This window comes from Rhinopithecus roxellana, chromosome 16 (genome assembly GCF_007565055.1).
Source record: "Rhinopithecus roxellana isolate Shanxi Qingling chromosome 16, ASM756505v1, whole genome shotgun sequence".
Taxonomy (NCBI): domain Eukaryota; kingdom Metazoa; phylum Chordata; class Mammalia; order Primates; family Cercopithecidae; genus Rhinopithecus; species Rhinopithecus roxellana.
Genome location: NC_044564.1, coordinates 91,148,381 through 91,172,532, shown reverse-complemented (window position 1 = coordinate 91,172,532; position 24,152 = coordinate 91,148,381). Strand labels below are relative to the sequence as shown.

The 24,152-nt window shown below is 44.2% G+C and overlaps 1 protein-coding gene across 11 annotated transcripts in view; it reads right to left on the bottom strand.

Annotated features, from left to right (window-relative positions):
• The window catches only part of LOC104658187 (dual specificity protein phosphatase CDC14B), a 112,556-nt gene that overhangs the window by 6,000 nt on the left and 82,404 nt on the right, over positions 1-24,152 (bottom strand). For 3 of the 11 annotated variants that reach the window (XM_030920251.1, XM_030920255.1, XM_030920257.1), the window contains exons 10-13: positions 15,956-16,094; positions 15,630-15,789; positions 14,881-14,978; positions 8,424-8,567 (exon numbers count right to left, since the gene is read on the bottom strand). In XM_030920251.1, coding sequence (XP_030776111.1) covers positions 8,453-8,567; positions 14,881-14,978; positions 15,630-15,789; positions 15,956-16,094 — 512 coding nt within the window. In that variant the 3' untranslated portion in view covers positions 8,424-8,452. Of the gene's footprint in view, positions 1-2,123; positions 2,986-3,163; positions 3,281-7,201; positions 7,739-8,423; positions 8,568-14,880; positions 14,979-15,629; positions 15,790-15,955; positions 16,095-24,152 lie in introns of those variants that run through there. The other 8 variants (XM_030920252.1, XM_030920258.1, XM_030920250.1 and 5 more) reach the window with 6 other exon arrangements.

The following is a 24,152-nucleotide window of genomic DNA, read 5'->3' as shown; positions in this document are numbered from 1 at the left end:
CTTCTCCAGAGAGGCAGGAGTTCAGGTCACCAGAGTGACATGGAAACGCAACAAGACCTAGACAGAAAAACAGAGGCAAGGCCAGCCCTTCTTCCCTCAAAGGAAGACGGTATGACCTGGCAAACACCGGCCAGGCTCCCGGACTCTACTCCTCTGTAACCTAAAAAGCATAATCTAAAACAGCAAACAGCAGAATTAAATGTGCAAGACACACTGGGCTATAATAAAAACCTGAGCGGCCAGGCGTGGTGGCTCATGCCTGTAATCCCAGTACTTTGGGAGGCTGAGGCAGGTGGATCATTTGAGATCAGGAGTTTGAGATAAGCCTGGCCAAAATGGTGAAACCCCATCTCTACTAAAAATACAAAAATTAGCCAGGTGTGGTGGCACATGCCACCCACAAGTAGTAATCCTAGCTACTTGGGAGGATGAGGCAGGAGAATGGTTTGAACCCGGAAGGCGAAGGTTGCAGTGAGCCGAGATAACACTATTGCACCCCAGCCTGGGCAATTCCATGTCAAAAAGAAAAAAAAAAAAAAAGCCTGAGTACTCATGCACTCATACCTAAAAAGGATATGCCCCTTCAAGACATGTCAAAAATAACTAATTAACTGTCATCAACGATAGGCTTTTTATTTGATTTTTTTTTTTTTTTTTTTTTTTTGAGACGGAGTCTTGCTCTGTCACCCAGGCTGGGGTGCAGTGGCGTCATCTTGGCTCACTGCCTCCGAAGTTCAAGTGATTCTCTAGCCTCAGCCTCCCGAGTAGCTGGGATTACAGGTACCCGCCACTGCACCCAGCTAATTTTTGTATTTTTAGTAGAGACAAGGTTTCACCATCTTGGCCAGGCTGGTCTTGAACTTCTGACCTCATGATCTACCTGCCTCGGCCTCCCAAAGTGCTGGGATTACAGGCATGAGCCACTGCACCTGGCCTGAATTAATAGTTTGGCTCACCTAAAAGTGTCAGTTAAAACACTCCCATTTCCCTTCATTTATTGTAGAAAAATTGGAACATAAGATGATAAAAAAGAAAAAAAATCCCAACTGTCCCCCCAACCAGAACTTTTATTAGTATCACAGCATATTTTTCCTTTGTCTTATTTCTATACATATAGACACTTACTCATCTATAAATATAGATGTATTGTAGGTATATAAATATTTATACATCTCTATATTTCTATACATAGTATACTTACACTTACAAAATTAGAGTCATACTTCAGAATTGTTTTTTTTTTTTGAGACAGTCTTGCTCTGTCACCCAGGCTAGAGTGCAGTGGCGCGATCTCGGCTCACTGCAACCTCCACCTCCCATGTTTAAACAATTCTCCTGCCTCAGCCTCCCGAGTAGCTGGGACCACAGGTGCCCACCACCACATCCGGCTAATTTTTGTATTTTTAGTAGAGATGAGGTTTCACCATGTTGGCCAGGCTGGTCTCGAACTCCTGACCTCAAGTGATCCACCCACCTTGGCTTCCCAAAGTGCTGGGATTACAGGCGTGAGCCACTGCACCCAGCTCATACTTCAGAATTGTTATGCATGGCTCTTTTCACTCATTGCTTCGTGTACTAAACTGTATGACTCCCAATTCATTTGGCATAATGTAACAATCTTGAGCCCATTTCCTGTTTCTCACTGTTAGAAATAACACTCCGGGCCGGGCGCGGTGGCTCAAGCCTGTAATCCCAGCACTTTGGGAGGCCGAGACGGGCGGATCACAAGGTCAGGAGATCGAGACCATCCTGGCGAACACGGTGAAACCCCATCTCTACTAAAAAAACAAAAAACTAGCCAGGCGAGGTGGCGGGTGCCTGTAGTCCCAGCTACTCGGGAGGCTGAGGCAGGAGAATGGCGTAAACCCGGGAGGCGGAGCTTGCAGTGAGCTGAGATCCGGCCACTGCACTCCAGCCTGGGCGACAGAGCGAGACTCCGTCTCAAAAAAAAAAAAAAAAAAACAGAAATAACACTCTGCCATTGTTCCAATGTACCTAAATCTTTGACCTTTGGTCAGTATTTCTCTAATATTCTTCTCAAGAGTAAAGAAATAGGAATATTTGGTACATTTCTAATGAAAAATTTTAAATCCTGGAATCATGCATCAGTGATTGACAGTCCTCAAATCCTCATGCCAGGGCACTGCTGCGTCCTCATGTGAGTGTAAGTGTGCAGTAAGGTTGTACAAAACAAACAGTGAAGAGGAAACACGGCAGAGCTGAACGAGTCTTCCAAATGCAAAGCACACAGAGCTCCCAGCTGTGCCAAGGGTCTCTCGGGAGACTGGCTGCTTTGCACTGGGGACTAATTTCACACTGATAAGGCCCCGAGGCCCAAAGCCTCAGAGACACAGGGCAGGGAAGCTGAAGAGAAGCGGGGCGCGCGTGCAGGACATTTTCAAGGCTGGTTCTGATTATCTTCAGGTCGCTCATGTCTATTAGAAGAGATCGTTTTTACCAGGAGAACAGAAACAGGACTGCATGGGCTGCCAATGCCAGGCAAAGATGAAAAGATGCCCCTTCTACTCCTGAGCCATCTATCCCCACTTCCACTCCTGGGCTATCTATTCTCTCTTCAAATGGGATCTGTTATCAGAAAACTTTAAAAATGACATGTCTACTTCATGAGAAATGTCCAAAGACAACAGAGTCACTGACGTGGTCATAGGACACCTTGGTTTTGCGAAATTTTGCCTCCACTTACTGAAGACAGTGCTGACAGTGAAAGAACGAGTGCCTCGCGTGTGGGCTGTGGCCAAGAGGACAAAGAGTCACTAGGCAGAGAAGGATCCTCAAACTCTCTGGAGTTATCTCATGTCCACCATCACACTCACTTGCAGCTAATCGTCCAGCAATGATGCTGTGTCTGATATACACCTAGAAAGATGTCCTCCAAGTCCTGACAGCCAGCTTTGGAAATTCTTAATTTAAAAACTTTCCCATATCATGACCCAGAGACCATATTTCCAGTGTTGAGAATTACTTCTGAAATACAAAACAAAAGCCTACATTAAAATGGTCCAGATTTTCTTAGATAATGAACAAGTAACACACAGACTCTACTTTCTCCTAATTTCATGTCAATCGCCAGAGGTAGGGTCCAAATATTAAACTGGAAAGCCAATGCTTGCAACTTTTCAGAAGAGTAGGATTCTTTTCTCACCTTTTAACACTGCTTTTCCTTGAAGCAGATCTGGTGGTTCTTTTAGTAATGCCTGCACTGCCAGAAATGTTAGGTTCAGATGTTTTACAGCTCTGAACACTGGATTGAAGAATTACTCTGAAAATAGTTGGAAAAAAATAAGATTACATTCACTGAAACCATTTGCAAATACTTGACAGAGGAAAGTATTTTTGCACTTTAGTGCAAATTATCTTGAGAATTGAGAGGATTCTCCATCAACACATTTACCAAAAAAAGGTGAAACACATTTTTACATCAAGGCCTTTTAAAATGAAGCATCTCATTTCTCTTTGAAGGTTACACAAAGATAACCGGAGGGCTTTGCTTCTGGAAGGCGAATGACTTGGCATTTTAAGCAATTCCCACACCAAAGAAATTCACCAGCCAAACAAATCTTTCTGCCCAACAAAAGTAAAAGTAGCTTCTCAGACTTTCAGTCATGAAACAAGACACCATTAAGAAGCCCAAATTCTAAAGAATAGGAACATAAATTCAGGAAATAACTATACAATATTTACTCTTCAAAGCTGTAAGTATGGGTAATAATCCACTAAATCAATACTAATTTTATGTAACATTTCAAAATTTTAGAAAGTGTTTAAGCAAAATATGAGTTTCGTCTGGATTATAACACTTACTAAATCTCCAAGTGCCACTAAAATGAAAGTGAAAACACTTAAATTTTGTAAAGCTTGCCGTAATTAAACTCTAAAAAGCTTGAGAAACTGGTGCCTATGAGAGTAGGCTGCCCAGGAGGAAGTACACGATGAATCAGAAAAGAGCGCCCTGAGATAAAGGCCGCACGGAATGTCCTTTTAGAGGCAGATGGTCCTTTGACTTTTTTTTCTTTAAATTGTCACAGGGAAAATTGCAGAAGACATCAAAAGATTTTATATGCAATTCTTTTCTTTTCTTTTTTTTTGAGACAAGTCTTGCTCTGTTGTCCAGGCTGGAGTGCAGTGGTGTAATCTCAGCTCACTGCAACCTCCGCCTCCCAGGTTCAAACAATCCTCCTGCCTCAGCCTCCTGAATAGCTGGGACCATGAGCGCCCACAACCTCACCTGGCTAATTTTTGTATTTTTAGTAAAGATGAGGTTTTGCCATGTTGGCCAAGCTGGTCTCGAACTCCTGACCTCAGGTGATCCGCCCACCTCAGCCTCCCAAAGTGCTGGGATTACAGGTGTGAGCTACCACGCCAGGCCTATATGCAACTTTTTCTTCAAGAGATAATCAGTGACAAACTAAACACATATACACACATTTATAGATACCAACTTTTAATTTTCTGAAAGAGAAAACACTGACTTAACAAGCTTTCTTCTCTCCTATTCAAACATAAAGGTGAGAAAGCCAGTAACAACTTATGAGAACCCAGCTCAAAAGAGTAAAAAGAAACCATTACAATGAGTGAGCATCCCACCTCACAGGCCTCAGCTACCACCATGCTGGCTAATATACCAAAGACAGGGCCTTAAAAGCTAAGATCAATACATTTCTACAACCTTAGCATCACCCAAACCAAAGCATATCCAACACTTAGTGAAATGCTAAACGTCTCATCACTGAAAAAGCAACAAGAGGCTGGGCGTGGTGGCTCACACCTGTAATCCCAGCACTTTGAGAGGCCAAGGCAGGTGGATCACAAGGTCAGGAGTTCAAGACCAGCCTGGTCAAGACGGTGAAACCCCATCTCTACTAAATACAAAAATTAGCCAGGTGTGGTGGCAGGTGCCTATAATCCCAGCTACTCAGGTGGCTGAGGCAGGAGAACTGCTTGACCGCGGGTGGCAGAGGTTGCAGTGAGCCAAGATCACACCACTGCACTCCAGCCTAGGCCAAAGAACGAGACTCCATCTCAAAAAAAAAAAAAAAAAAAAAAAAAAAAAGAGTGTATATGAAGACTTAATTGTAGCATTAAAGGCAACTATTACCCTGGCTTGTGAATTCTACTTCTAAAAACAAAGGACTATTTTTAAATTCTTTTTTTTCTTTTTTTTTTAAGAGACAGGGTCTCACTCTGTTGCCCAGGCTGGAGTGCAGTGACACAATCATAGCTCACTGCAGCCTCAAATCCTGGGCTCAACTGATCCTCCCACCTCAGCCTCCAGAGTAGCTGGGACTACAGGTACATGTCGCCACACCCAGCTAACTTTTTTTTTTTCATTTTATAGAGATGAGGTCTCGCTATGTTGCCCATGCTGGTCTCAAAATCCTGGCCTCTGTGATTCTCTTGCCTCGACCTTCCAAAGTGTTGAGATTTGTAGGTATGAGCCAGCCTGCCCATCCCTAAAAATTATTTCTGTTTATATAAAGTGAAGGAAAAATATTTATTCATCTCTGCTAAGAATTTGAATATAGAATTTTGCATAAAACAAAACAAATCACTGCTGCTTCACTGCTACTTCTGAAGCCCAGGCCGGCACTGGCACTGCACAGCTCTCATCGTCCCCCTGGGCCGCTGCCTTACGCATGGGGAAAACGAGACTCCTGTTGGCTCTTTTTTGAAATACAACACCGACTTCTCAAATTATTTGAGGCCATGGTTGGCCAAAAGCACAGACAACAATCACACTGCAAAATAATTAATCTGAGGAAAACACAAGAGCTGACACGCTGCCTGCTTAGGAAATCTGAATCCTGATTTCTCAAATTAAGACTGAAGTGTTGAAATGGCATTCAAAACAAGACACTACGGCTCAATCGTGCAGTCATTCTTAGGCTGCTGGAAAACATCTTTTAAAAAGTATTTATTTCTCTATAAAATTAGTGTACAGTGAACTAATATAATAATAATATTAAATAGCGAGTAATTTCTGTGGAACTTTAAAACCAAGAGAATGATAGAACTTGAGTGTGCTAATCATACCAGGGAAGATTCCAGTTATTTGCACTGACAACACGGTATTTATCCTAACTGCAGGTTATGCACTGATGAAGTCAGGGTGGGGGTAGAACTCCACTGAGCTATCACCAGTGACAGCGCACACCACCTGACAGGCACCAGAGGGGGACGCGTTGCCTCTGCCACAGAGCACCCGGGCACTCGCTGCCTTCTGCCTCCCAACCCAGGCCAGGCATGGCTTTGCAGAGCAGCGTGCAGCAAATGTATTTTCTTCCTTCCCATCTCCCCTGACAAAATCCTCTGTCCTACCTACCTCTTGCCTATACTGTAGTTCACCTTCTCTGCAGCATCCTTGGAGCCTCGGTACTCTGAGACTTCAGATACAGTGAAATCTGCAACCCAAGGAACACGGCAAAGCCAAAAACTAAAAAGCCAGGTCTGGAACATAAATGTCCAGTTCCAAGAAAACAATCCATCAGGACAACTATGCACTGTGTATACTGGCTATCCACTCCAGACGCTACAAGAGCATGCACAAAGGTGACCCTGCGGCCCTGCAGCCTTCAGAGAAGCCTTTCCCGCTATCTCCGGGTCTGACTCAGAAGCCTGAAGTGTTGTTATGGCCTAATTCTCCATGCACGCCGCATAACAGGAGCTTTTCACTGGAAACCACTGATCAAACGATGCCATGCCACCTGCGTCCGCTGCCAGCAGAGGTGGCACTCAGGAGTCACCAACTGACAAATAAAACCCTTTGGAAAGAAAGTCATGGGGTGCTACAAAGATGATACTGATTAATACCACTGTAACTGTCACAAGTTTTTTGCTTCTGAAAATTCCAAATAATGAGTCAGGCTAAACTGAATACTCTGCTTGGGTCTAGAAATACCATGGCAAACGTCATTAACAACAATAACAGAAGGTATAGTTTACATGGAATACTGAAAGAAAAGAGCCTGATAGAGACCATTTTTAAACTTACCCTGGGAATGATCATTCAACCACAAAGTGACTAAGTATTATTAGCAACTGTTCCACCCATTCGGAACATCTCTGCCACTTGCAACAGTTTGAGAAGAATAAATCTATGTAGTGCATGATGCTCTTGAGTCAGAATATGTGGCAATCAAAGTTGACTAAGAGAAGTAAAGGAGAAAACACCCAAAAGGTTAATCTAGCTCAGAAATACAGCAGGTCTGAATGCACGACAATAAGCTTTCATTTTAAGATATTCAAGAAAATGCCATCAATAGGAGCAAGTTAAGCAGGTTTTGCCTAATTCTGAAGAGTGAAATCAGCTTGATTTTTAAATCCTTCTCAGCTATGTGAAAATACTCAATGAAACCACAAACTACCAGAGTTGGTTGCAATGGAATTTTTCTTTGGAAGAGATCTTGCAGGGAACTTTTGCATTCTTTCATAACTTCCAAGTCCAAGAGGAGAAAGAGAAGAAATTCTTAAATATGAGTTAAGGAAAAAGCTTCAGAGAAGGAAGAATGCAGCTCAGACACAGGAGGGTGGCGGTGGACCCCGTGACACAGGACACACCCGCCTTCTGGCGGTCTTCAACATGTTGTTCCACAAGTGGGCCTCTTGCACATTCTTCTGCAGAAATAAAGCCTCTTCGCTGTTAAGGTCTTCATTTCAAAGATAAAGATCTCAAAAAAACAAATTTGCTGCTATCAGCCTAATAAAGGCATTCTGGCTATGTCTGGGCAAGGGGAAAGCGGGAGCAATGACCATCATATGGAAATGCACCGACTTCAACAGGCGCCTCAGCTCCGACCTCCTACTTTCATTTAGTATCAAGTGCTACACACTGTACTTACTGTATTCCCTAAAGGGGAGGAGGAGAATGAGACACAGCAGGACGTTCTGCACACTAGAGAGAAGACTTATGAGAGCGCTGCTGTACAACGGCAGATTTCGAGGCTACAAAGTCACATATTTAATGAAAGTAGATCAGTGGGAAAAATGCTTCTTTGCTAGATTGGGAAGGACATACTCAAGACACAGAAAAAACTAGAGGAAAATTGTATAGCCAACCGACAAAAATAAAACCACCCCAATTATCCCAAGCTAACTAACTACTTTTGATAGGGAAAAACCTGTTTCAGTGTCTTCATTTATCAAGTGCTATTTTGAAATATCTGTTAAGGATAAGCATAACTTTAAAACAAGATACGTTACTTTTAATATCCTCTCTGTGGGAGGAACAGAGAAGCCCACCTTCCCTCCCCACCACCATCCCATTAATTGAAAAGATTCAGAAAAAGAACCTTTGAAAATAGGCAAACCAACAAAGCTAAGAGCTGACAAGCAGAAAAAATGCATTGTGGGAACCACAGTAGGCACCAGAAGTAAGCAACGGCAGAGAAACAGAACGGGACACTTACAGCAGCTATCTGTCAGGGGGTCCTGATGGCTACTGTGTTCTGAAACCATCGAGACAGAATAGCAGGATGGGAAGAATGTAGTCACAAACAATCCACCAGATGACAACACTACACAGTGCAGAGGTCAGCACAGCTAGGGGACATCTGGAAAGGGGTGAAGGGGAAAGAACAGATGTTCAAATTGGGAAGCCAAAATAAATTACGCAATCATCAATCAATCAGTCAGTCAAGCCATATGTGAATTTTAGACACCCTAAAAGCCCAAAACAGCAACAGGGATACAAAGGGGCGGTCCACAAGGATGGAGTTTTGCCATTTTATGTTGGAGAACAAAATGCTGTGTTTAAACAGGTTTGATACTTGGGGACTCAGTCACTAGTTAGATAACTACCCCATGGTAATTTAACTTCATGATACTGAAATCAGTCATAGATAAATGATTGAGGGTCTTCAAAAAGCACAAGATGTGCACACACGGAAAACTAAACCAAACCATAATGGGCAAAGGAGGCAAAACCAGATAACCAAAACCAAACAAACAAAACCACAAAACCCCAGACTAGTTAACAAAATCACAGGAGGCACAACTAAAAACGAACGTAACACAGCAGAACTGATCTCATTTCAATGGAATCACTAACTCCTGAGTCATCCAGGAAGCTAAGGGAATGGCACATTTTTAGAATACGGTTCACATTTAACCAAGGGCAACACAAAAGGAGCAAAATTTCACGGAAGTATGCATACTATAGATTTTTCTTAGTTGTTTTCCGCACTCACTTTCTTCATACTAGTTGGCTTTTAGCTTGGGGTTTCTTTTTTATTTTTAATTATTATAATTTTTTGAGATGGAATCTTGCTCTGTCACCCAGCCTGGAGTACAATAGCGTGAGCTTGGCTTACTGCAAACTCCGCCTCCCAGGTTCAAGCAATTCTCCCACTGCAGCCCCCTGAGTAGCTGGGATTAGAGGTGTACACCACCACGCCCAGCTAAGTATTGTATTTTTAGTATGGGGTTTCAACACGTTGGCCAGGCTGGTCTCAAACTCCTGACCTCAGGTGATCCACCTGCCTCGGCATCCCAAAATGCTGGGATTACAGGCATGAGCCACTGCACCTGGCCTCTTTTTCATTTTTAAGAAACGAGTCGGCTGGGCGCAGTGGCTCATGTCTGTAAGCCCAGCACTTTGGGAGGCCAAGGCAGGCAGATTACCCGAGGTCAGGAGTTCGAGACCAGCTTGTCCAACATGGTGAAACCCCTGCTCTACTAAAAAAATATAAAAATTAGCCAGGTGTGGTGGCATACGCTTGTAATCCCAGCTACTTGGGAGGCTGGGGCAGGAGAATTGCTTGAGCTCGGGAGGCGAAGATTGCAGTGAGCCGAGATAATGCCACTGCACTCCAGGCTGGACAACAGAGCAAGACTCTGTCGAAAGAAGAAAGAAAGAAAAGGAAAGAAAAAAGGAAGAAAGAAGGAAAGAAAGAAAGGAAAGAAAAGGAAAAGAAGAAAAGGAAAGAAAGAAAGGAAAGAAGAAAGAAAGAAAGAAAGAAAGAAGAAAAAGAGAAAGGAAAGAAAAAAAAGAAAAAGAAAGAAAGAAAGAAGAAGAAAGGAAAGAAAGGAAGAAGGAGAAGGAAAGAAAGAAAGAAAGGAAAGAAAGAAGAAAGAAGAAAAAAAAGAGAAGAAGGAAGAAAGGAAGAAAGAAAGAAAGAAAGAAAGAAAGAAAGAAAGAAAGAAAGAAAGAAAGAAAGAAAAAGAAAGAAAAGAAGAAAGAAACAGAAGGTACTGCTCTGCTCCCCAGGCTGGAGTGCAGCAGCATTATCATAGTTCACTGTAATCTCCAACTCCTTGGTGCAAACAATCCTCCAACATCAGCCTCCTGAGTAGCAGCTGAGACTACCTGTTTCATCCCACCAGGCCCAGTTACTTTTTTTGTTGTTGTTGTTTAATTTTTTTGTAGAAACAGAGTCTCACTATGTTGGCCAGGCTGGTCTCCAACTCCTGGGCTCAAGTGATCCTCCTGCCCTTGAACTCCCAAAGTGCTGGGATTACAGGCATGAGCCACTGTGTCCAGCTCAGCTTGGTGTTTTCTTTCTTTTTTTTTTGAGACAGAGTCTCGCTCTGTCGCCCAGGCTGGCGTGCAGTGGCCGGATCTCAGCTCACTGCAAGCTCCGCCTCCCAGGGTTTACGCCATTCTCCTGCCTCAGCCTCCGAGTAGCTGGGACTACAGGCGGCCCGCCACCTCGCCCGGCTAGTTTTTTGTATTTTTTAGTAGAGACGGGGTTTCACCGTGTTAGCCAGGATGGTCTCGATCTCCTGACCTCGTGATCGCCCGTCTCGGCCTCCCAAAGTGCTGGGATTACAGGCGTGAGCCACGGCGCCCAGCCAGCTTGGTGTTTCTTAATCCGTTGATCTGGGTTCTAGCGGCAAGGAAGGAAACCGCCCCTCCCATTTAGAAGGGCAGAAGCTCCTTCCAATGACTGCACTTCCACATGGTTATCCGGTACATCTGTGACCAAAGACTAGAGCCTCTACTGAGCATGTGCTGCGTGCAGAGTATGCTGATCAATTTGGAAGTGACTGATTTGACTTATCATGTCATTTTTATTGTTGACCCTCATCACTTCATCATTAAAAATTCCATGTCGGGCCAGGCACAGTGGCTCACTCCTGTAATCCCAACACTTGGAAGCTGAGGCGGAGCAGATCATGAGGTCAGGAGTTCGAGAACCAGCCTGGCCAACACGGTGAAACCCCATCTCTACTAAAAATACAAAAATTAGCGAGACGTGATGACGGGTGCCTGTAATCCCAGCTACTTGGGAGGCTGAGGCAGGAGAATCACTTGAACCCGGAAGGCGGAGTTTGCACTGAGCCAAGATTATGCCACTGCACTTTCGGCCCGGGTTAACAAAGCAAGACTCTGTCTCGGAAAAAAAAAAATGTACACGCCAGGCATCCTATATGTGGCAAGGGATTAGACTAAAGGGTGAACTCGAAGTACAAACTAACCTCACCCCACAAGTTTATACCTACACCATCTTATGTAATCTTCCCACAAAAAAAAAACAAGCCTACTAATATATGTTAAGATCACAGGGGTGAATATTTTAAACGGAATGAATAAATGACCTGGGAGCACTAGAAAACTCTCTACCCATCCCAGGCTTCACTTTTAGTTCCTTAAAGGCAGAACGGCCTGAATGTCCAGGTGTCAGCATTATAGATGGTTATTTGTTCTTCCAGTAAACCTCATGGCTTCAGAATTACTTTCCACTGCTAACACACACACCCATCTCCTAACCTGTCAAAACCATCAGTATGCGGAACAACAGGCCTCATGGCTCAAGTTATGAAATCTACCAAATCCATTTTAGCACAGACAATATACTTGTCATCGCGTCCTGAAGATCAGCTCATTGTCAATGGTGCCACATGGTTTACTGTCATCACTGTAGTCAGGATTAGACAGGCTGAGCAAATGGCCGTTTTACAATCGATAAAAAACTTAAAACTCTCCCCCAAAACTGACCATTTATAAAAGAGAAACCGGCCAGGCGCTGGTGGCTCATGCCTGTAATCCTAGCACTTTGGGAGGCTGAGGCAGGATCACCTGAGGTCAGGATTTCGAGACAATCCTGGCCAACATGGTGAAACCTTGCCTCTACTAAAAATACGAAAAATTAGCTGGTTTTGGTGGCGCACACCTGTAATCCAGATACTCAGGAGGCTGAGGCAGGAGGATCACTGGAACCCGGGAGGCGGAGTTTGCAGTGAGTCGAGGGCGTACCACTGCACTCCAGCCTGGCCAACAGAGCAAGACTCCATCTTAAAAAAAAAAAAAAAAAGAGAGAGAAACCAATCATTGGAATAATATTTTATGTACGACAACTTTCTCCTAAGAGTCACTAATACTTGTGTATTTCTCACTAACTTTCTTTCTTGCCACGTACTGTACTTTCATAAGGCTAAGTGCCAATGTTAAAGCAAAATAACTTGCTCACAGAAATCAATGAGTCAAAATTGGGATGAAGAAATTGATTTTGTATTTTTCAACCCAAGCCATTGTTGAACACAGTCCCTCAGGGACTTCTATTCCTAAAATAACTATAAAGACACAAGAGGGGAAAGAAAGAAAACCTTCGACTGATCTTTTCTAGGGCCAAAAAGCTGCAAATAATAGCAGAGAGGGTTTGAAAACGCAGAGAAGGGATAAGCAAAATGTTGTAATAGAGGAGGAAGGAGATTTGCTGAGACTCATCAAAAATCCCCCAGGGTCTACACACATAACTCAGAGCTTAGAAAAACTAGCATTGGCTTTCTTCTTTGAAAGTGTGGCCTCAAACTTTGTTATTTGTGTTATGTGGGGCTATTTTTATATATTGTTTTTAGGATATTACCAAAAGGAATCCTGAGCTCACTGCAGCCTCAGACTCCTGGGCTAAGTGGTCCTCTTGCCTCAGCCTCTCGCATAGCCTGGTCTACAGGTGCACACCGCCATGCCCAGCTAGATTTGAACTCATGTTAATGACAGGTAGCAGATTCGGAGGGTGACTAAAGGAAATTGCCTATTTAACAAAAACTTTGACTAAGCAGGATTTGTATCCCCTGACTCTCGACTTTTGAACAGCAGGCAACAAAGTATTAAAAAATAAATGATGATGCTGATTCTGAAAAACAAAACAAAAAAACCTGGACACAGCTAAAATCAACCCACAAAAGCATCAGTTTCCTAGGGCTTGCAATTCAATGTGTGGTCCCTGGACCAGCAGCCTCTGCTAGAAATGTGAAATCTTGGGCCCTGCCCCCACCCCACTAATCATAACCCATATTTCAACAAGCGCCGAGTGCCTCATGCACACTTAAGTCAGAGGAGCACTGCTCGAGGGCACTGCCTGCCTCCGCCACATCCAGAGTTAGTATCTGGATGATTACCTGGAGCCACCACGATACTGCCAAAGAAAAACCGTGAAGGCCTTAGATGAAGACTTTTAATAAGGAAATTAAAAACAAAATGACATTTGGAGTTAAGTAAATTATACAAAAGGCACCATTTTCTTTGTTTTTTGGGATGGAGTCTCACTCTGTCGCCCAGTCTGGACTGTAATGGCGCGATCTCAGCTCACTGCAATCTCCGCCTCCCAGATTCAAGCGATCCTCCTGCCTCAGCCTCCTGAGTAGCTGGGATTATAGGCACCTACCATCATGCCTGGCTAATTTTTGTATTTTTGTAGAGACGGGCTATCACCATGTTGCCCAGGCTGGTCTTGAACTCCTGACCTCAGGTGATCCGCCCACCTTGGTCTCCCATAGTGCTGGGATTACAGGTGTGAACCACCACGCCTGGCCAAAAGGCACCATTTTTAAAGCAGTCTAGTTGACTACAGTACCACTAAGCTGCAAAAGAAATCTTCATAAATGCCTGTAATCAAAATGGATGCCCTCCATACATTCACATAACACTGCACACTGCAGAACGCAACTCTTTGCACTGGGTCTTTGAAGAACCTCCCAGAGGAGCAGCCCATAACGACACATGCCTTACATGTGATTCTACTTCAGGATTTTTATGACAAGATACTAGTGAGGAATTACTTTCAGTGAAAAAGAAAACCTGTTCTCTGCCAATACAAACAGTTTATTAGATCATACTTCCTTACCATGTTACAAGATGCTTACTGAATAAATGATCTATGTCCATCACACTCCCTTCCCCCAAAAAAGAAGGTTGGAAATCTGGTGCCCACCACGAAGAAGGAAGTAACCAGAAGGAAGAAATCCGGTGGCCACAGGTGGAAGCAGCTACTAAAAAAGACCACGGTCCTGCAGTTCGCGTCTGCGCATCTGTCTAATCATCTCGGACGCTCCGTCAGGTTCAATCCCAACGAACACACGTTCACAAGAATGGACACACGGACACACATCCACTCAGTAACTGTAACACTTCCTGTTCCCAGGCTAAATCTTCCTCTATAACTAGAAAATCATTCCCCAAAGAAACAAACAAAAAACCCAAAATATAGTTTAGACCAGTTCACTGTTGCCCCAAAAACAACATAATGTCATTAAGCCGTCACGTCATGCTGATCAAAACAAATGATCTGCAACATGGCGAATGTAAAGAGATAGACCGGTTTATAACTATGGACAGGTCTGGCATCCTGGGCTTTCCATCTGCTCTTGAGCTCTGGAGGATGCCCCGTGCTGATTATTCACGGAGAAAAAGCATCCCTGATGTCGCCTTCCCACCCATAAAGGCCCATGAGGACCAAGGTAAACAAGGGACAGCTGAGAGATTCCAAGGCCAGCACCCCTAGGTTTTAAATAACATAGGCAAACATTTCAAAGTGGCATCATGGGCTTGCAATTATGGAGAAAAATGTGCAGGAGAAACCCTCACCAAGGACCCCACACACATAATAAAGAAACATCAACCACAACAAAGGAAGCCAGACTCACGTGAGAGGAATAGCGTTTGTTTTTGATTGTCTTCTGCTTTTCAGGGCCCGAAGTCTATCACCTTGTGTCACTCCATTGATTTCGTCGTCGTCACTGTACTGTGTAAGTAAAAAAACACTGAGCTAATGGTTTACATTGCACTTATTAATCCAGTAAAGCAGAGCAGCAATTTATCCACATAAGCACAGACAGCCCAAGTTTCTGCAAACTCTAAAATATTTTTCCCTTTCACAATCAAGCTACAGATCCCATTTTAAGACAGCCAAAGCTGACTTTCAGAGACAACCCAGCAGCACTCATTATAGAACGTATCGACAGTGAAGAGGGTTAATGGGCTTTCACGTTTGAAAACATTCTTTTTAAAATCTCACAGTGTACTTACTACCACTTAATGTAGTACTGCTGCCCCCTAAGCCCTTGATTCGTTAAAAGCTCCCCATTTGAGACTGATTGCTTTCCTAAATCGGCTGCTGTGAAACGGCAAAAAGGGGTGAGGGGCAGGGGTAGATCTGGCTAAAGAGCTCATTTCACAACCTTTATGCACCTGCCGAGTTACAGTTTTATGGACACACACAACCTTGTTTCCATTATTTTGGGTAAAAAGTGCCTAGAGAGGGTTATAAATATAAAAAACTGACAATCATCCAAGAGCTGCTTTATTATTTTACCTACAGATTTCTCCATGCCCTGACAAGGTTTCAACAGCAGTTAAAGCAGTAACAACATCTCAACAGAAACAGCTTCATTACCGGTTCGGGTTCTTGCTGGTCTTGATTCTCGACCCCATTTATGGAAATGTCATCAACGCCAGAGAGAAGTTTGGAGAAGGCTGCTCTGTGTTGTCCATTCTCCTGCCCCTTTAACTTCTGACGAAAATAGTCCCCTTCCAGCCAGAGGCTTGTTTGCTTCCTAGAGCATTTAAATAACATCAAAATAGAGCTTTCCAGAAAGATACATGAACAACTTCTTCCTACCAGACTATCTGTTGTTACTGGAAACTAAGGGAAATTCCAGTCCCCATCAGATTCCAACCCCACTTGTTCCCTTGGAACTACAGATGTACGCTACTACTTACATCACCAAAAACTGCTGCTGAGGTCCAATCACCGAGCCAGGTCTGCAGATCCTGACCCACGCAATGGTCTCGGCTGCTGTCATCCTGTAATGCTTCATGATGTAGCATGCTATCAGAGTGCCTGTGCGGCCAAGGCCAGCTAGGAAAAGAAAGAAGCACAGAAATGAAACTTGGGCTCATGTACTCCAGGATTTTGTTGGGCAGGTAGAATTTTTGTAAAAGGCTTCTCATGACTCTGCTTCTCTCAACAGCAGTTCTCAAGGCTGGTTATACTCTGGAATCACCTAGAGAAGTTTTTAAATACTGATGCCTGGTCTCATGCCCAGAATGTATTTATTTGTTTCATTTAATTATTTATTTTTGAGATAGAGTCTCGCTCAGTCGCCCAGCAGGCTGGCTGGAGAGAAATGATGCGATCTTGGCTCACTGCAACCTTCACCTCCCAGGCTCAAGCAATTCCTCTACCTCAACCTCCCAAATAGCTAGGATTACAGGCGTGTGCCACCACACCTGGCTAATGTCTGTATTTTCAGTAGAGACAGGGTTTCACCATGTTGGCCAGGCTGGTCTCAAACTCACCTCACCTCAGGTGATCCGCCCACCTTGGCCTCCTAAAATGCTGGGATTATAGGCTTGAGCCACCACGCCTGGCTTTACGCCCAGAATTTAGATTTAACTGGTGTGCAGCATAGCTTGGACAGAGAGATTCCTAAAATCTTCCAGATGATTCTACACGTAGTCGAGGTGGAGAATCACTTTCTAAGCAATCATTCTAGTAAGTGCAGTGTCTTCTGCCCTGGGCATTTTAGAAAAATGGTACCACCATCTTTGCAAAAACAAAGGCTTGCAATTTTGCACTTATTCCCACATCCAATTATATTTTCTAGTTTGTTATATTATATTTTCACTCAGATTTTTTTAAACCTCTATTGGTGCTGGCCTGTCTTATCTACACTATTATCATTACCTCCAGTGATGGTTAATTTTATGTGTCAATCCGGAATGAATCTTTGGAGATTAACATTTAAGTTGGTGAGCTTTCAGTAAGCACAGTTCCCTCCATAATGTGGATGGGCCCCATCCAATCACCTGAAAACCTGGGCAGAACAAAAACACTGACTTTCCTGAGCAAGAGACTGCCTTTGGCTTTCATCTGCCCCCATCAGCTCTCCTGTGTTTCCAGGCTGCTGGCCCACACTGCATATTTTGGACTCACCAGAATCTATACTTGCATAAGCCAATTCCTTTTAATAAATCTCCTACAAAAAAAAAAAAAAAAAAATCCTACTGGCTTTGTTTTTCTGGAGAACCCTAAATAAAACAGATTTGGATTATGAGGTGGGTGTCACTGTAACAACTAAATAGAAATGGAGAAGTGGCTTTGTGGATGACAACCTTGGATATTTAGCAGAGGAGATTTATAAGGAAAGTGTTGAAGATACAACCTGATTTCTCTTTAACTGGTTACAGTAAAATGCAAAAGGAAAAAAAGACAAATTAAAGAAGAAATTGTTAAGCAACAGGGAATCAGGAACTAGAGTCAGAAAATTCTCAGGCTATCCATATTGCAAAAAATAAGAGTGTTACAGAGAGAAAAGTCAAGGGTGTGGCTGAACACTCCTCCTCTAAAGAGATTCCCTAGACTTAATCAGCCGTCTCAGCAGAAGCAAGGAAGAGAGATGGGATTATACCAGTAGAGACACTGGCAACTTGCGGTAAAGGGGATGGACATGGAATAAAATAAAGTAAGGCTTTTGGACTTCTGAAAGCAGAGCTACCTGGATGCAAACATTCTTTGTTCTTCAAGAAAAGGAAGGATGGCCGGGCACGGTGGCTCAAGCCTGTAATCCCAGCACTTTGGGAGGCTGAGACGGGCGGATCACGAGGTCAGGAGATCGAGACCATCCTGGCTAACACGGTGAAACCCTGTCTCTACCAAAAAATACAAAAAAAAAAACTAGCTGGGCGAGGTGGCGGCGCCTATAGTCCCAGCTACTCGGGAGGCTGAGGCAGGAGAATGGCGTGAACCCGGGAGGCGGAGCTTGCAGTGAGCTGAGATCCGGCCACTGCACTCCAGCCCGGGCGACAGAGCAAGACTCCATCTCAAAAAAAAAAAAAAAGGAAGGATGATCCCAAGGGCAATTTAGAGACCCCCCAGTGCTGCCACTGCCACCAAGACACAGAGTATATAAGCTCAGGGCAAGCCTGTCTACTCCTTGATTTCACAGGGTAGGGCCACCTCTGACAGTTACAGCGAACCCAGCTGCCTCTGACCACAGCCCTCAGGGGCAAAGTCACCACCCTAGAGGGCGAAGAGGGCGTGGAGGGCACAGCGTGGAGCCAAAGAGGATGATCCTCTAGCCGTAAGATGTAATGGGATTTGCCTGGCTAGGTTTTGGACTTGTTTAGAAGCACTTTCTTCTGGTTTCTCCCTTTTGGAACGGGAAAGTCTGTCCTGCGCCTATACCATCACAGCTGGGAGGAATTATGTCTCAGGATGGATCATACCTCAAGTCTCCCCTATACTTGAGTTGAATGCTATTTAGATGAGACTCTGAACTTGGAGTTGATGCCAGAATGAGGTGAGATGTTCAGAGCTGTTGAGATGGGGGTGAATGTATTTTTGAACTGAAGGGACATAAATCTGAGGGGGTCAGAGAGCAGAATATAATGAAGTAAATTGTGTCTCCCCTAATCTTAATCTGTATGTTGTTCTAACTCCCAGTACAACTCTATTTGGAGATAAGGCCTTTATGGAAGTAAATAAGGTCACAGAGTGGGGCCCTAATCCAATAGGACTGGGGTACTCCTAAGAAAAGAAAGAGATGAGCCGGGCGCGGTGGCTCACGCCTGTAATCCCAGCACTTGGGGAGGCCGAGACGGGCGGATCACGAGGTCAGGAGATCGAGACCATCCTGGCTAACATGGTGAAGCCCCGTCTCTACTAAAAAATACAAAAAACTAGCCGGGCGAGGTGGCGGGCGCCTGTAGTCCCAGCTACTCAGGAGGCTGAGGCAGGAGAAAGGCCTGAACCCGGGAGGCGGAGCTTGCCGTGAGCCGAGATCGCACCACTGCACTCCAGCCCAGGCGACAGAGGGAGACTCTGCCTCAAAAAAAAAAAAAAGAAAAGAAACAAGACAGCAGGAGTTAAGTGCAAGCAGAGGACAGACCATGAGAAGACTCAGAGACGACAGCCATCTGCAAGCGGAAGAGAGAGGCCTTCCCAGAAAACATCCCTGCCGGTGCCTTGACCTTGGACTTCCAGCCCCCAGAACTGTGAGAGAATTAACTGCTGGCGGTTAAGCCACCCAGCCGGTGATATGCCCCAGCAGACTAATACACCTCTTGATGACTCTCAATCTTCACGGCACAGCCCAGTTTTCATACTGTCATCACTTTTCCTCCCTAAACAAAGATGCAATCATCCAAGAGCCTCTCTAGGCTTTTAATTGGTCATCATTCTATTTCAGGGTATCTCAACCTCAGCAGTACTGACATTTGAGGCTGGACAATTATTTACAGTGAGGGCTGTCCTGTACACTGTAGGATGTTTAGCAGCATCCCTGATCTCTACCTACCAGATGCCAGTAGTACCCAACCCTCAAAAAAGGTCACCGCACATTGTCAAATGTCGGGTGTGTGATGGGGTTGGGATGCAAAAGGACCCTGGTGAAGAATAACTTCAACTGGTTTTTATAATTAAAAAATGAAATAAGCAATGCTGGATTTTGTTTTAATTATGTTTAAAAATTGGAGTAAAATATACATAACATAAAATTTACCGTTTTTCTTCATGTATCATTTTCCTGATTTTATTTAGTTGTCTGAATTATCTTTTAGCTCACTGAACATGTTTAAGACAGTTATTTTAAATTCTGTATCGGTTAATTCAGAAACTTACATTTCCTTACTGTCAGTTTCTGACTATCACTTTAACCACTTTTTATGTGTCCAGTTCAGCAGCATTAAGTGCATTCACACTGTTGTACAAACATTACCACCATCCATCTTCAGAACATATTTCATCTTGCAAAACGGAAACTCAGGACCCATCAAACAGTAACTACCAATCCCTGCCTCCCCTCAGGCCCTGGCAACCACCATTCTACTTTCTCTTACCCCGCGTATCACATACAAGTGGATTCATACAGTATCTGTCCTTTTCTGACTAGCAGACCTAAGTTGGCCTATTATCTTTAAGGTTCGGCCATGTTGCAGTACATGTGCCAGAATTTTCTTCATTTCTATGGATGCAAAATATTCTGCTGTATGACATAGCACATTTTCTTTAGCCATTTCTTTAGCCTTCCTCTGATGGAAACCTGGATTGCTTCCACCTTTTGGCTATTAAGAGTAATGCTGCTGGCTGGGTGTGGTGGCTCACACCTGTAATCCCAGAACTTTGGGAGGCTGAGGCGGGCGGACTACTTGAGGTCAGGAGTTTGAGACCAGCCTGGCCAACATGGTGAAACCCTGTCTCTACTAAAAATACAAAAACTAGTTGGATGTGGTGGCGTGTGCCTGTCATCCTAGCTACTGTGGAGGCTGAGGCAGGAGAATCACTTGAACCCAGGAGGCGGAGGCTGCAGTGAGCCGAGATTGCACCATTGCTCTCCAGCCTGGAAAACAAGAGTGAAAATCCATCTCAAAAAAAAAAAGGAAGAAGAAGAAAAGAAGAAGAAGAGGAGGAGGAAGGAGGAGAAGGAGGAGAAGGAGGAGGAAGGAGGAGGAGAAGGAGGAGAAGGAGGAGGAGAAGGAGAAGGAGGAGAAGGAGGAGGAGGAGGAGGAGAAGGAGGAGAGGAGGAGGAGGAGGAGAAGGAGGAGACAGGAGAAGGAGGAGAAGGAGAGGAGGAGGAGGAGGAGGAGGAGGAGAAGGAGGAGAAGGAGGAGGAGGAAGGAGGAGGAGAAGGAGGGAGGAGGAGAAGGAGGAGGAGGAGGAGAAGAAGGAGGAGGAGGAGAAGGAGGAGGAGGAGAAGGAGGAGGAGGAGAGAGAAGGAGGAGGAGGAGAAGGAGGAGGAGGAGGAGGAGAAGGAGGAGGAGGAGGAGGAGAAGGAGGAGGAGGAGGAGAAGGAGGAGGAGGAGGAGAAGGAGGAGAGAGAAGAGAAGGAGAGAGGAGGAGAAGGAGAGGAGAGGAGAAGGAGGAGGAGAAGGAGGAGGAGGAGGAGGAGGAGAAGGAGGAGGAGAAGAGAAGAAGGAGAAGGAGGAGGAGAAGGAGGAGGAGGAAGGAGGAGGAGAAGGAGGAGAAGGAGGAGAAGGAGGAGGAGAAGGAGGAGAAGGAGGAGGAGGAGGAGAAGGAGGAGAAGGAGGAGGAGAAGAAGAAGGAGAAGGAGGAGAAGGAGGAGAGAGGGAGGAGGAGAAGGAGGAGAGGAGAAGGAGGAGGAGGAGGAGAAGGAGGAAGGAGGAGGAGGAGGAGAAGAGGAGGAGGAGGAGGAGAAGGAGGAGGAGGAGGAGAAAGGAGGAGAAGGAGGAGAAGGAGAAGGAGGAGAAGGAGGAGAAGAAGAAGGAGGAGAAGGAGGAGAGAGGAGGGAGAAGAAGAAGAGAAGGAGGAGGAGGAGGAGAAGGAGGAGAAGAAGAAGGAGGAGAAGGAGGAGAAGGAGGAGAAGAAGAAGGAGGAGAAGGAGGAGAAGGAGGAGAAGAAGAAGGAGGAGAAGGAGGAGAAGGAGGAGAAGGAGGAGGAGAAGGAGGAGGAGGAGAAGGAGGAGAAGGAGGAGAAGGAGGAGGAGAAGGAGGAGGAGAAGGAGGAGGAGAAGAAGGAGGAGAAGGAGGAGAAGGAGGAGAAGGAGGAGAAGGAGGAGGAGAAGGAGGAGGAGAAGGAGGAGGAGAAGGAGGAGAAGAAGAAGGAGAAGGAGGAGAAGGAGGAGAAGGAGGAGGAGAAGGAGGAGAAGGAGGAGGAGAAGAAGAAGAAAAGGAGGAGGAGGAGGAGAAGAAGAAGAAGAGGAGGAGGAGGAGGAGAAAGAAGGAGAAAGAAGGAGAAGGAGAAGGAGAAGAAGAACGCTGTTATAAACACGGGTGTAAAAATATCTGTTCCCATCCCTGCTGTCAATTGTTTCTGGGCATATAACCACCTACTACTGAATGACATTAATTTTTTCAGGAACTGCCACACCATTTTCCATAGCAGCTGTATTGTTTATATTCCCACTAGCAGTACACAAGGCTTCTAATTTCTCTATATCTTCACCAACACTTGTAATTTTCTGGTGGTGATGTTTTTGTTCTTTTAGATCACAGCCATCCCAATGGGTGTAAAGTGGTATCTCACTGTGGTTGTGATTTGACTTTCCCTACAAGTCAAAAATGCTAAGAATTTTGCATGTGCTTACTGGTCATTTTATACCTTTGGAGAAATGTGTGTTCAAATCCTTTTCCCGTTTATGAACTGGGTTTTGTTGCAGTTTTTAGGAGTTTTCTCTGTATCTTCTGGATGTTAATCCCTTAGCAGATGTGATTTGCAAATATTTTCTCCAATCCATGGGTTACCTTGTTACTACTCTGCTGATAGTACACTTTGGTGCACAAAAGTTTTAAAATTTTATATAGCCCAATTTGTCTGTTCTTTTACTGTCATTGCCTTTGGTGTCATATTACTGCCAAATCTAATGTCATGAAGTTTTCGCCCTCTTTTTTCTTCTAAGACTTTTATAGTTTTAGGTCCTATATTTAGGTCCTTGATCCACTTTGAGTTAATTTTTGTATATGGTGTTACGTGAGGGTCCAATTTCATTCTTTTACATGTGGATATCAGGTTTCGCCAGCACCATTTATTGAAAAGACTGTCCTTTCTCCACTGAGTGGTGTCTGTATCCTTCTTGAATGTCATTTGACCACATACACAAGGATTTATTTCTGAGCTCTCTATTCTAGCTCACTGGTCTTTATATCTGTCTTTATGCCAGTACCACACCATCTTGATTGATATAGCTTTGTACCAAGCTTTTTTTTTTTTTTTTTGAGACAGGGTCTCACTATGTCGCCCAGGCTGGAGTGCACAATCATGGCTCACTGCAGCCTCAACCTCCCAGGTTCAAGGGATCCTCCCATCTCAGCTTCCTGAGTAGCTGGGACTACAGGGTACACACCACCATGCCCAGTTAATTTTTGTATTTTTTAGTAGAGATAGGGTTTTGCCATGTTGTCCAGGGTGGTCTTAAAACTCCTGGGCTCAAGCAATCCTTCTGCCTCAGCCTCCCCAAGTACTGGGATTACAGGTGTTAAGCTACCATGCCCAACCTGTATGATGAAGTTTTGAAACCAGAAAGTGAGTCCTCCAACCTTTTTATTCCTTTTCAAGATTGTTTTGGCCATTTGCCATCTCTTGAGATTCCCAAATGAATTTCAGAATCATTTTTCTATTTTTGTAAGCAATGTTGGAGTTTTGACAGGCTTGCATTGAATCTGTCTATCTCTTTGGGCAATACTGACATGTTAACAATATTAAGTCACCCAGTGGACAAATATGATGTTATTACATTTAATTATATCTTCTTTAATTTTTCTCAAAAATGTTTTAAACAAATCTTTCATTTCCTTGGTTAATTCCCCACTATTTGATTCTTCTTGACGCTATTACAAATGAAACTGTACTCTTAGTTTCTTTTTTAGATTTTTATTGTCAGGGCTTATATGCTGCCACTTCTTTGCTGAACTCATTTATTAGTTCTAGCGGGGCTTGGTGGGGTGTGTGTGTGTAATCTTGAGGGTTTTCTTTTCCTTTTTTTTTTTTTTTTTTTTTTTTTTTGGAGACAGAGTCTTGCTCTGTCCCCCAGGCTGGAGTGCAGTGGCATGATCTTGGTTCACTGCAACCTCCATCTCCCAGATTCAAGCAATTCTCCTGCCTTAGCCTCCAAAGTAGCTGGGACTACAGGCACATGCACCTCGCCCGGCTTTTTTTTTTTTTTTTTTTTTTGTATTTTAGTGGAGGCGGGGTTTCACTGTGTTGTCCAGGCTGGTCTTGAACTCCTGAGCTCAGGCAATCCACCAGCCTTGGCCTCCCAAAGTGCTAGGATTACAGCCATGAGCCACTGCACCTGGCCCAGGGTTTTCTTTATAATACATATAAGTCATATCATCTGCAAACAGATAATTTTACTTCCCTCTGTCCAATTTCGATGTTTTTTTTTTTTTTTTCTTACTTGCTTTGGCTAGAACTTCCATTACCATATTAAACAGACGCCACAAAACCAAGCATCCTTGTCTT